This window comes from Schistocerca americana, chromosome 3, assembly GCF_021461395.2.
Source record: "Schistocerca americana isolate TAMUIC-IGC-003095 chromosome 3, iqSchAmer2.1, whole genome shotgun sequence".
Classification (NCBI taxonomy): domain Eukaryota; kingdom Metazoa; phylum Arthropoda; class Insecta; order Orthoptera; family Acrididae; genus Schistocerca; species Schistocerca americana.
This window is the reverse complement of record NC_060121.1, coordinates 349,102,371-349,115,447: the sequence shown is the minus strand read 5'-3', so window position 1 is coordinate 349,115,447 and position 13,077 is coordinate 349,102,371. Positions and strand designations below refer to the sequence as shown.

Here is a 13,077-nt window from a genome sequence, read left to right as displayed (position 1 = left end):
GAAGTCACTAACTGATGGTTAGATCCCGTAAAGTTATCAAATCGCAGATCTGCTGACTGCTATGTTCCAGGCGCTCTTTCAAGTAGTCCCAGATATTTGCTGTGAGATTAGGAATGGGCGATTTAGCAGACCAGTCTCGAGGTGGTTCTGTGAGGTTTTACGGGATACTTCTCTTACAGTGGCCGGGTCGCCTCATCCAATTACCATGAACATAAACGAGAAGTTTGTTTCAAGATACTTCATGATCAAGTGTTGCCCCTCGTCCTAAGACGAGGTCAGTTTCTGTAGAAAAAAGGCGGAATTTGTTGTGGAATATCGTTTAGTACACTCATGCTCATAAATTAAAGATAATGCTGATACATGGTGAAACAACGCTCTGTTGGGCGGTTTGCGGGTTTAAATTACCTCGGGGTATGACCAAGCAGTGCATTTGACCTGCGGTGATCGCACGGTGCTACTGGCAGCAGTCCACATATGCAGAGGTGTGTTGGTGCAGGTCAGAGTACGGTGAAGCGAGCAACTGTGTAGACGTTTTCAGACGTGCTAATGGTGACTGTGTGTTGAAAATGGCTGAAAGAACACATGTTGGTGACGTTATGAGGGGTAGAATATTAGGGCGACTGGAGGCTGGTCAGACACAGCAAGTAGTAGCACGGGCCCTCCCAGTGCCACAAAGTGTGATCTCAAGATTATGGCAATGCTTCCAGCAGACAGGAATCGTGTCCAGGCGCTACAGTACGAGACGTCCACAGTGTACAACACCACAACAAGACCGATATCTCACCATCAGTGCCCGCAGACTGCCACGGAGTACTGCAGGTAGCCTTGCTCGGGGCCTTACCGCAGCCACTGGAACAGTTGTCTCCAGACACACAGTCTAGAGACGACTGAACAGAATGGTTCATTCGCCCGGAGACCTGCAAAGTGCATTCCTCTGAGCCCTGGTCACAGGAGAGCCCATAAAGCCTCGTGTCAAGAACACAGTACATGGTCATTGGAACAGTGGTCCCAGGTTATGTTCACGGACGAGTCCAGGTATAGTCTGAACAGTGATTCTCGCCGGGTTTTCATCTGGCATGAACCAGGCACGAGGTACCAACCCCTTAATGTCCTTGAAAGAGACCTGCATGGAGGTCGTGGTTTGATGGTGTGAGGTGGGATTATGATTGGTGCACGTAGACCCCTGCATGTCTTTGACAGAGGAACTATAACAGGTCAGGTGTATCGGGACGTCATTTTGCACCAGTACGTCCGCTTTTTCAGGCGTCCAGTGGGTCCCATTTTCCTCCTGGTGGATGATAACGCACGGCCCCACTTAGCTGCCATCGTAAAGGAGTACCTTGAAGCAGAAGATATCAGGCGAATGGAGTGGCCTGCCTGTTCTCCAGACCTACACCCCATCGAGCACGTCTGGGATGCTCGCCGTCGACGTATCGCTGCACGTCTTCAAATCCCTACAACACTCCGACAAGCACTGGTGCAAGAATGGGAGGCTATACCCCAGCAGCTGCTTGACCACCTGATCCTGAGTATGCCAACCCGCTGTAGGCCTGTGTACGTGTGCATGGTGATCATATCCCATATTGATGTCGGGGTAGGTGCGCAGGAAACAGTCGCGTTTTGTAGCACATGTGTTTCGGGACTGTTTTCTCAACTTATCACTGATACCGTGGACTTACAGATCTGTGTCGTGTGTGTTCCCTACGTGCCTATGTTATTAGCGCCAGTTTTGTGTTGTGCCACCATATTCTGCAGTTATCCTTAATTTATGAGCATGAATGTATTACCGTTTCAGCTGCTATAGTTTCATGAAGTTCTGATACGTGGCCTCCAAAATGTCGTCTGTGACGGAAGTAAGTTCCAGACGAGAGCTGTCATTGAGGTTCTTCTGGCGGAAAACCAAAGCATCGCAGGTATTCATAGGCGCTTGGGGAATGTCTAAGGAGGCGTGGCAGGAGTTGTCAAATGAGGAAGTCATGCATCCAGCCCTGTGGATGTTGTCGCCTTCGAAAACAAGACTGCCCACAACACATTTATCAATGATGGTGTACGTGGGCCTTCAATAAGTAATGCAACACATGTTTTTCTGAAAGCAGGTTAGTTTTATTCGGGTTTGCAATACGACATATTATTCCCCACTCTTTTGGCTCCATAACAACATAACCTCCGTTCAGTGCGACGGCCTCACGCTTCGTTAGTGGGAGGGTCTGTGGTACCACTCTACTGGTCGACTTCGGAGCCAACGTCTTGCTGCGTCAGTAACGTCCCTATCCCCCACCTACTGCATCCATCATTGGGCCAAACGGAAGTCGGAAGATACGAGATCCGGGATGTAGGGTGCATGAGAAAGAACAGGCTAACGAAGTTTTGTGAGTTCCTCTCCTGTGCGCAGACTTGTGTGAGGCCTTGCATTGTCACGAAAATGGAGAAGTTCGTTTGCATTTTTGTGGCGACGACCACGCTGAGGTCGTTCCTCCAAATTCCTGAAGGTAGGACAGCTGTGCGTGGCCGGCAGACAAGCGGGAAATCGGACAGGTTTGCACGACGTTGTTGCGATGTTTACAGACGCCTCGCCCAACAACTCGCCGTGCTTTTGTTCACTACCAGGCGTCCGTAGACATTCCACACGCGCCTTTGTATACCCGTGATGCTCTAGTTCTCCGTCAAAGGAAACTCAATGACAGCTCTCTGTCTGGAACGTACTTCCATCACAGACGCCAGTCTGAAGACTACATAAAACGCCCCCACCTATCAGAACTTCATAAAACAGTAGCAACCGCAGCTAGAATATTCTAAGATGTCCCACAAAAAATTCGCCGTTTTTTCAACTGAAATTGGCCCAGAAAAAAAAGTGTAGCATTATTTGTTGAACGGCCGTCATAGAACGAGGGGCAACACTTGGTCGTGAAGAATCTGGCAACAAATGTTCCAGTTTATGTTCACGGTTACCTCGATGAGGCGACCCGTCCACGGTAAGAAAAGAATCCCGAAAAACCTCGCAGAACCATGTCGAAACTGATGTACAAAGGGCGTTCAAAATGTTTTGCACAGTCGTCTCTATTTTTTTTATTTTTTGCAGGAGGAGAACTAAATTTTTTGTGAACATACTTGGAACATTTAGCTATAAGTTGGTGCATAAAAGTATTTTCTTTTATTTACAGGTGTGCCTTAATGGACCGTGAAGAAGATGCCAGGTAGCGACAACGGATGGTGATGGAGTTCCTCTTCAAGATCGGCGATGACTCTGCCTCGTCGATTTACAGGAAGTTGCTCCCTGTTTATGGGGAGGACACAGTGAATCACAGAAGTATCCAGCGGTGGTTGCAGAGGTTTAAAGAAGGTAATTTCTTTCTACTGGACAATCCACGATGCAGTAGACCATCGACGGAAGTGAGTGATGTGAATAAGGAGATCATTGATCAAATCATCCAAAATGACAGATGTGTGACGACACGACAGCTTGCTGAAATGACTCGTTTGTCATTGGGTAGTGTGGTATCACTGTTGTAGCCACACATCTGTCATTTTGGATGATTTGATCAATGGTCTCCTTATTCACATCAGTCACTGCCGTCGATGGTCTACCGCATCGTGGACTGTCCGGTAGAAAGAAAATACCTTCTTTAAACCTCTGCAACCACCGCTGGATACTGCTGCGATCCACTGTGTCCTCCCCATAAACAGGGAGCAACTTCCTGTAAATCGATGTGGCAGAGTCATCGCCGGTCTTGAAGTGAAACTCCATCACCGACCGTTGCCGTAACCTGACATCTACTTCACGGTCAATTATGGCTCACCTGTAAATAAAAGAAAATACTTTTATGCACCAACTTATAGCTAAATGTTCCAAGTATGTTCACAAAGAATTTAGTTCTCTTCCTGTAAAAAATTAAAAAAATAGATACGACTCTGAAAAAGTTTTTGAACGGCCTTTGTAAATCCTCCACACAGCGTGGGTTAAATGCCTCATTGGACCGTCGCTGCACTCGACTGCTCGCATCATTTGAAAAGGAGCAACATTGTAACTCGTTGGAATACACTATACCCTTTCAGTCAGCTACTGTGTACTTTCTGCAGTACTGGAAGCACTGAAGACGTGCATCTTTATGTGCCGGTTTGAGCATGGCCTTTTGCAAGGTAACCGAGTCCTAAATGTCCATCGCTTACAGTTCACCTGGCTATGTTCACTCGGAAACTAGTTGAGATAGGCATGAACACACTGGAGGCAGCAACTGCTGTCAGATTTGAAACCGACTGACAGGGATTGACACTCGTCCCCGGTTCCTACAGGTTAGCATCTTCTTACGATCACTGTCTCTATAAATATGCGCTCTCTGCTCTTGTTCTATGTATTCCCTAAGCGACTATGTGTCGGTTCTGCAATTTTAGGTCACTTGTTCACTATAGTCGCACATTTAATAAACATCTTCTCCTGTTTTATGAATATATTGACATATTTCTGTTTATATTTTCTTGTTTTTAGATACAATGACGGCTGCAAAACCGAAGCTGGTAATCAATTTTAGTAAAGTAGCATATGAGCACCGCATTGATTTGCATACTCTAACTAGCTTAGCAACCACTGCTTCGCTCTCGTAGACTGCACGATAAATCGAATTCTTACGTTGTTCATAAATTGAAACACCTTCTTAGCTTTTCATGCTAATTAAGGCCATATAAGCACACGTCTTTTACGGATGTACTGCTGACCAAAAAGCGATTCTGGTAGCTGGAGTCCAAAGTTTTTATTAATCATACCTTCTGCGTTTTTGAGGAGGTATTTCCATTGCAACTTTCATCCCCTAACAAATATTTGGTTATATCTAACCGAGAAGTGAAATACCAGTTTCCATAAATTTAGCTTTAAAACTTTTTTAATGTTAAGAAATATTATCTTAAAAATTGTTATCCGCTATTGCGCTCCGTTAGGGGCTGAGTTTCCAGAAACACTGAAACACGTACTTTTTAATTTCTAACCGAGAAGCCAAATACTAATTGTCATAGGTGTAACCTGAAAAATCCTTTGGTAGTTCTTTAGTAATTACTTATTTTCAAACAAACGTTCACCCACTATTTTATCCCCTTTGTGGTTAAATTTCCAAAAATGCTGAAACATGAATTTTCATTTTCTGAATGAGAATCCAAATACCCGTTTTCCTCTTCGTAGTTCTAGCTTCAAAATCCCCTTAATAGCGTCATACTTTCCAAAAACCTCTCATCCCCTAATTCACCCCTTTAGGAGTGGAATTTCGGAAAGTTCCTTCCTAAACGATGCCTTCACTATAAGATCCACACATTCTCCAAACTTCAAGTTTATATCCTTAGCGGTGTGGGCTGGGCGATGGTGAGTTGGTGAATCAGTCTGGCCCTGTTTCACCCCCTTAGCGGTTGAATTTACAAAAACAGTGGAACATATATTTCTTCGTCTCTAAACGAGAAGCCAAACCAGTTTTCAAATTTTTGATAATAGTTCTGCAATGAAATATTTTAGTAAAACCTTTCATCCCATAGGGGTTGAATTTCCAAAAATAGTGAAACACATATTTTTTTATTTGTGAGTAACAAAATTTAAATTTTCATATATTTAGATTTAAAATGCTTTCATAATAAATATTTTCATAAAAAAATTCAGCCCCTATTTCACCCCATTATGGTTGGAATTTAGAAAAAAGACCCTAAGTAGAAGACCCACACCTTCTCCAAATTTCAAGGTTATATGCTTAGCTGTTTGGCCTGGGCTCTGATGAATTAGTCAGTCAGGACATTATCCTTTCTAGAGAGAGTAGGTGTGTCTACTTCAATTGTATGTGACTAAATGTTAAGCGAAGATGCGTTTGAAGTGATTCACTTTGGAAATAAGCTCAGTACAGTCACGACAGTACTAGTTCTACTGATTATTTGATTTGATAGGCCGTCTACTGGTAAACATAATAGTTAGATGTCACCACGCTGAAGTTTCATCGTTGTTGGTTGTACATTAAAATCAGTCACACTGGAATAACAATAAAGTACCATTGGGTTTTCTTTCCCTGCAGGGAGTTTAATTTAAAGTAGTAAGTGTTCAAGAGAGTAGAAAGCATTAAGCTTATTTTCACATGCTTGGGCTCCATAATGGAAGATCTTGTTTCCATTGTTCATATATCACAGATTCTCTTAAACAGTGCCCAAGAAAGTATGCAACAGCTTTCGATTTCTTTACCGGATTTTAAGTCATCCTTTATATAATGTGCTTTGGTCCTTTTGTGGGTTTTAGGGTGCTAGTGTGTGCAACTTCCACTGACCAATCGGCTACAAATACTTGAATACAAGATCGTCGTTTATTTACCACTTGATTATTTGTCATCCTTTGCATCTCATTTATTAGAAGAGATCCAATGCAGTATAATTCAGAAAATGTATATAGTATTTGTAGAGAAAATGTTATTGCGGTGGAGTCTAGAGAGCTATTCTTGGGTTTCGAGTACTTATCAATTAAACACAACAGTACTCAGTCATAAATGCACTGCTAGGATTGTATTAGGTCGGTATGATTGACACGAAAATGTAACTTAGTTCCTCAAGGAACTGGAGTGTGTATCTTTGGGAGGAAAAATAGCGACATCCTCATGGAATTCCGTTAGATAACAGTTAAGAGAACCGATATTAGAGCAAAGCTACGTAGCAATACACCTATCTTCTTAGCCGAGTTCGGTAACGCATGCCTGTGTGATCGCGCTTGACTTGACGGTACCCGATTCGGATCCTGGTGGTGGAAGACATTCCCTCGCCCCATGCGCTAATGGAGGCACTGTTTCTTTCCATCCAATCTATTTTTTCCTACCTTGATGTAAGCCGCTTTCAGCGCATCAGAAAAGTTTTATTCAAGGGCGCTTACAGGGATGTACTGGAGGCAGGCGCTCTTCGTTAATTACGAGGCAGAACGGAAGCAGTTAATGTGCTACAAATAGCCGATTCAGCATGAGAAGGGGGGAACCGACACGCTCTCGGCATGGCGATGCGGTAGCCTTAGGTACCAAACAATGTTTAATAACTTATATTACAATCGAAGCAGCTTACAGAAATTAATGAATTTCTTAGGGAAAGTCTTTATTAATTAAATGACACTATGACTCAGTGATATCAAAACATTCGGGTTGATAGAAACATGTGGGGATCGCGCTATCGACCGATTTCTCACTTACATATACGAGATAGAACTAACTTCAGCCTGTGGTCGCAAGTACTTTACTGGTTTTGGAGACGCCGTCTCGTTGACAATCCCGCGGCAGTTGAGCGTAGTAATCAGGATGAACAACACAAAGTGCTTTGGCATATGACTTAATCGTAATAAGGTCTCGAAGTATTGTAACTATTTAAAGCTGATATTAAAACATTATTTATTCGATATTGTGGAATGTAGTCGTAGAACTTTGAATCTCCCACGTACACGTGTGCAGGGTGTGGTGCAGAATAAACACAGTGATCTGTACACAGTGAACATCATTTGCACGTTAGCTTGCCCGTATTCCAATTAAATCTATCCATTCTTGTATTTTCTAATATAGCCAGGTTACAGAGCCATGAAGCAAAGCCGAACGGTGATTGGCAAGACTATATTATAAATTTCACTTGTCTTCATTCCAATGTACTGTAATACAACACCAACTAGATGATTACCAGTTTCGGTTGACTAGCAACTCTCCTCAGATCATGCTTACAGTATAATTAGTGCCGCGTTAACCACAAAAACATCACTACTAACGTAGCTTGTCAATATCCAAGGACTTCATAAGCAGCGGGACAATATTGGGAGTTTTTTTCCGCTAGCTTTCATACTTTGTCATTTTTTAAATATACAGGTATAAGTTAGTAAGTCCCACCCACCACCTTTACACATTATAATAATATAAATTCTTCTACGGTATAGAAGGAGTTGTCAGGGAGAAATTTATTAGTTTGTTTCAAATTTTACTTTGCTGTTTATCAGACATTTTATACCGCTGGGTAAACGATCAAACTTTTTGGTTGCAGCATTCTTCATCCCTTTTTACGCTAAAGACATCCTTAATGTGGAGTAATGAATACCATTTTTGCATCTGGTTTCGTAATTATGTATATTTTTGTTCTTTTCGAACTGCAGTGGATTATTAACAACAAACTTCATGAGGGAATAAATATACTGTGAAGCAGAGTAGTAAGAATACCTAACTCCTCAAACAAACTTCTGTCTTTTTCAAATGAGAGTGAGACCATCTGCAGAAAACTGTTTACCATTTCTTCAGTGGCTGTATGTATGCTTGGAATGATTACAATTCTAGTGCAGCCCGCAAGAACAACTAATTTTGTTTATTTATATTAGACAGAAGATGCTTAACGTATTTGAGAAAAAATAAGGACCTAAGATTAAGCCTTGAGGAACTGCAAAACACGATTTCTCCCTAGGCATAAGAATTTTTCCCCGATCATATCAATTGTTATTACATTATGCTATGACCAAGACCAGTAAATTTATAATAATTAATACAGAGAGTACAGTTTGGTAGTTGTGGTACGCTAATAAATTATGTAGTAAGTGGTAGGATTATGGGTAGTACATTTAGCATTTTAAGGAAAGAAACGTAAATGAATGTGTAAGAGAGAAACTGAGAGCCGCCGATTTCTCTTTATTTTGTTGTTGGTTTGATTTCTTGCACATAATTAGAGTTGCACATTATACGGTGTTAGTCCATTGCGTGTTTTACATCCTTATGGAATACAAGTTGTATTTTATAAGAAATGAAGATTAGTTGATCGTGTAACTTTTCTGCTTTCATGTAACCAAAGCAACTACTTTTGATGCATGTACAGTTTATACGTCCAAAAAAAGTACGAATAATTTATTATTGTTGTTTTTTGTACTCAATAGAACGTTAGAACGTTCTTCGTCGTGATCAAAGGCAAGAGTTTCCTGTTGTTACTGACAAATTCGAAAGTTATTTGTTCATAAAAGAAACATGTTTTACATAAGTTCGACGAAGTATTGAAGCAATGTATGACATATTTCGCTGTGAAGTTTTTATTTTTCTTTTTTGTTGAAGAAACTGCGCTTCTATCATTATATAATAAACCTGATTTTTTTCTTTATTTTTTACTACGACGTTCCTGAGTTTCATTTTCTAAATCAACAATTAAAAAAAAACTTTGACTAAATATTTACTTCCGTTTTGCTATAAATACTGTTTATTTTTAAGTAACAGGCAGGAAGATAATTATGTGGAACAAAAATGTTCTGCAGGTTATACAGCCCTTTAATTATCCTCACACAGATTCTAGAAGATTCACCATTTCCGGTTTTTAGGGAAATCTAGGAAGTCACTGATCGCATACGTAGAGAAAGCGATCGTTATGAGGTAACGCCCGATACATATGCAACCACCTAACGAACAGGTAGTGCGGGTATGACCTCAGCTGAGAAACGCTACCAGGAAAACTACCGTAATCTGCACTTACTTCAGGTGGTTTTACAAAGTGGTAAAACTGATGTATTGGCTTCACGAGAACGTGTCTGATGGTAAGTTTTCAACAGGGATTACTACTGCGGTGTTAGCTTCCCAAATACGGTGTTGGGTATCTTAGAGTAGAAAAGAAATCGCCATCATAGGAGACGAAGCACCATGTACCATGCCCTGTAAGTGGTTCGCGAACTGTGTATCTATAAGTAGATTGCGAGAGAAACTGAAAAACATAAACGGGTAACGTTATAACAGATTGGCGCGTTGTAAGGCCTGCGAAGATGGCGTCTTGATGCCAGGTGGGAGAGCAGCGTGTGGAGTGGAATGGACTGGAGTGAAGACTCACCGATGTTGACGATGCCGTGGTTGGTGAGCTCCCAACAGCTGTGCAGGCGCAGGATGGAGAGCGAGCCGCTCTGCTTGGGCGAGAAGTAGCCGAGCGCGGCGTCGGTGACGTGGTAGGCCTGCAGCGAGAACTCGTACAGCGAGGGCAGCAGCTGCGCCACGGCGCCCACCGCCTCGTCGGCCACGTTGATGCAGTCGGACAGCGTCAGCGAGACGATGCGCGGCGTCAGGCACGCCCACAGGCCCGCCTCCGTCACCTCGTTGCAGCCCGCCAGCTCCAGCTCGAACAGCGCCTGCACCGGAAACAAAACAACACAATGTAGGCTCAGCAAACAGATAGACCTATCGACAAGCTCAGATCAGCGTATTAGGCTCTTCGAAACGTCGTTTATTGGGTACATAAGGAGAAGACGGCATATTTTACATACACTAAAGTGCGCGTCATATATCTTGGCGGCCGAGTTTAGGTTCGTTCTGCGCATCTGACGTCACAAAACACAGTCAGCCAATGAACAGAGAACGACGTTGCCAGATCTCGACTGCAGTGCAGAGCACGGACAAGTGTCTTCAGTTTTAGAAACGTTCCGTCATAAATAAAGTAATAGAACAAAAGCAATATCTTGATAGCAGACTTTCTTTTATAGAAAGTTTGGAAAAAGCATTCTTTATACCAATTGCTTCATATTCTATTAATTAAGCCAAACAAGCAATAAGACTCCTAATTCAGGCGATAGCAAGGAAAGGTGTTTGTTTCAATCTCACGAACTGCTTTTTCGCAATAAACAACAGCGGTAATTGTTTATTTCCTATTGTACTTCGACGAAGCGTGAGTAATTCATAGTCATACCAACAGTGTTTATAAGTAGTTGCGTGAGGTGTTAGACTCCTTATGGAGTTAAACTATTCGATGAGCTTACTTCACGAATTTTATTCGTTTGAATGAAATTTCTAGTGCTTTGCCTCTTCATTAACTTTTTCGCTGCTGCAGACACGTGCTCCTCGCATTCCGCGCTGTGCGCGATTTTGTCATCACTGCACTTCTCGCCTGTGCAGACACATGGTGTTCCCACTGCTTTGACACACTTATAATTCGATTTCACAAAAACTATTTGGACAACAAATTTGATTTATACACGTCTTCTTGACTGATACCTTCCCCCCATAAATGACTTAATTTTGTTTTGATGTGCAACATTAAATGTAGTAAACCATTGCACGAAATTTTGAAGAGTTTGCAGAGGTAGAAGTCCATAGCGTATACTTTCCGTATGGTCGATTTTAGTTGCCACAATGTTGAGAATGAAATGTGGACAAGATACCTAAATTTCATATAATATTTACTGTATAACAATATCTCATTTAATTTAAGTACCACCTAGGTGTCGTATGTAATATTGAGAAATATTCCGTCTTTCGCGACTGTAATAAAAGTTTTATTTACACACGGCGCGTTTGGCTTTATTTTAAAGCACTTCCATCGGTGAAAGGAATGGCACATACACAATGGTATTCATGTTCTATTTCTTATTTTTGTTCCACAGTCGCAGTTTTACCAATGGTATTGAAATATATCCCTCTTCTGCAACTGTAATAAGCGACTTATTTAGACCAGACGCGCGTCTCTCTTTTGAAGCATCACAAGAGGACTGTATTTTGTGTCCTCCATTGCCAAGTCACCTTTCGTAGTTTTGTGCTGCGGTAGCACAAATTCAACGTTTGTGTTGGCTCATCAGTGTTTTAGCAAATAAATGCTGTTTGTGTGTGCCACACACAAAATTATATTTGACATAGCTCTGAGCACTTCACTGGCAGACAGTATATTCAAGTCCTAACGTTTTTGTAAGTCCACAGTTTTGTTTAATGTATTTTGTCTACTTCCTTTTGATTGATTGAAGTGCTTTAAAATAAAGCCAAACGTGCCCAGTGTAAGTAAAACTTTTGTTACAGTCGCGAAAGGTGGAATATTTCTCAATATTACATACAACACTTATGTGGTACTTAAATTAAATGAAATATATAGGTATCTTGTCCACATTTCATTCTCAACATTGTGGCAACTAAAATCGACCATCTGGAAAGTATACTATATGGACTTTACCTCTGCAAACTCTTCAAAATTTCGTGCAATGGTTTACTATATTTAATGCTGCATAATAACTGCGTTGAACATTGAAACAAAATTAAGTCATTTATGGGGGGAAGGTATCAGTCAAGAAGATAGGTAAAAATCTAATTTTTGAGCCAAATAATTTTTGTGGAATCGAATGATAAAGAGTGTCAAAGCAGTCGGAACACAATGTGTCTGCACAGGCCAGCAGTGCAGTGACAAAATCGCCCACAGCGCGGAATGCAGGGAGCTCGTCTTTGTAGCAGCGAAAGGGTTAATGCGGCCGTGGTGGCTTTTCTTCATGAACTGCGCGCTCCCCCCTAAACGTAAGCTTGCGAAATATGCTATACTACGGCGCTGCTTCTATTGGCGCGTGCGTCGTGTGCAACTGGCAACGCAGCAATCTCAGCGTCTAGGCGGGCATGCGCGAGCCGCCAAGATAAAAGAATTGAACTATACTGGCCATTAAAATTGCTACACCAAGAAGAAATGCAGATGATAAACGGGTATTCATTGGACAAATATATTATACAAGAACTGACATGTAAGTACATTTTCACGCAATTTGGGTGCATAGATCCTGAGAAATCAGTACCCAGAACAACCACCTCTGGCCGTAATAACGGCCTTCATACGCCTGGGCATTGAGCCAAACAGAGTTTGGATGGCGTGTACAGGTACAGCTGCCCATGCAGCTTCAACACGATACCACAGTTCATCGAGAGTGGTGACTGGCGTATCGTGACGAGCCAGTTGCTCGGCCACCACTGACCAGACGTTTTCAATTGGTGAGAGATCTGGAGGATGTGCTGGCCAGGGCAGCAGTCGAACATTTTCTGTATCCAGAAAGCCCCGTACAGGACCTGCAACATGCGGTCGTACATTGTCTGCTGAAATGTAGGGTTTCGCAGGGATCGAATGAAGGGTAGAGCCATGGGTCGTAACACATCTGAAATGTAACGTCCACTGCTCAAAGTGCCGTCAATGCGAACAAGAGATGACCGAGACGTGTAACCAATGGCACCCCATACCATCACGCCGGGTGACACGCCAGTATGGTGATGACGAATACACGCTTCTAATTAGCGTTGACCGCGATGTCGCCAAACACGGATGCAACCATCATAATGCTGTAAACAGAACCTGGATTCATCC

General features: G+C 42.2%; 1 protein-coding gene across 1 annotated transcript in view; it reads right to left on the bottom strand.

The window, feature by feature from the left end:
• Positions 1 to 13,077, bottom strand: part of LOC124606075 (F-box/LRR-repeat protein 16-like) — a 705,098-nt gene that overhangs the window by 373,741 nt on the left and 318,280 nt on the right. Inside the window, exon 4 of the mRNA XM_047138039.1 lies at positions 9,817 to 10,108. Within this exon, the coding sequence (XP_046993995.1) occupies positions 9,817 to 10,108 (292 nt within the window). The remainder of the gene's footprint in view (positions 1 to 9,816; positions 10,109 to 13,077) is intronic.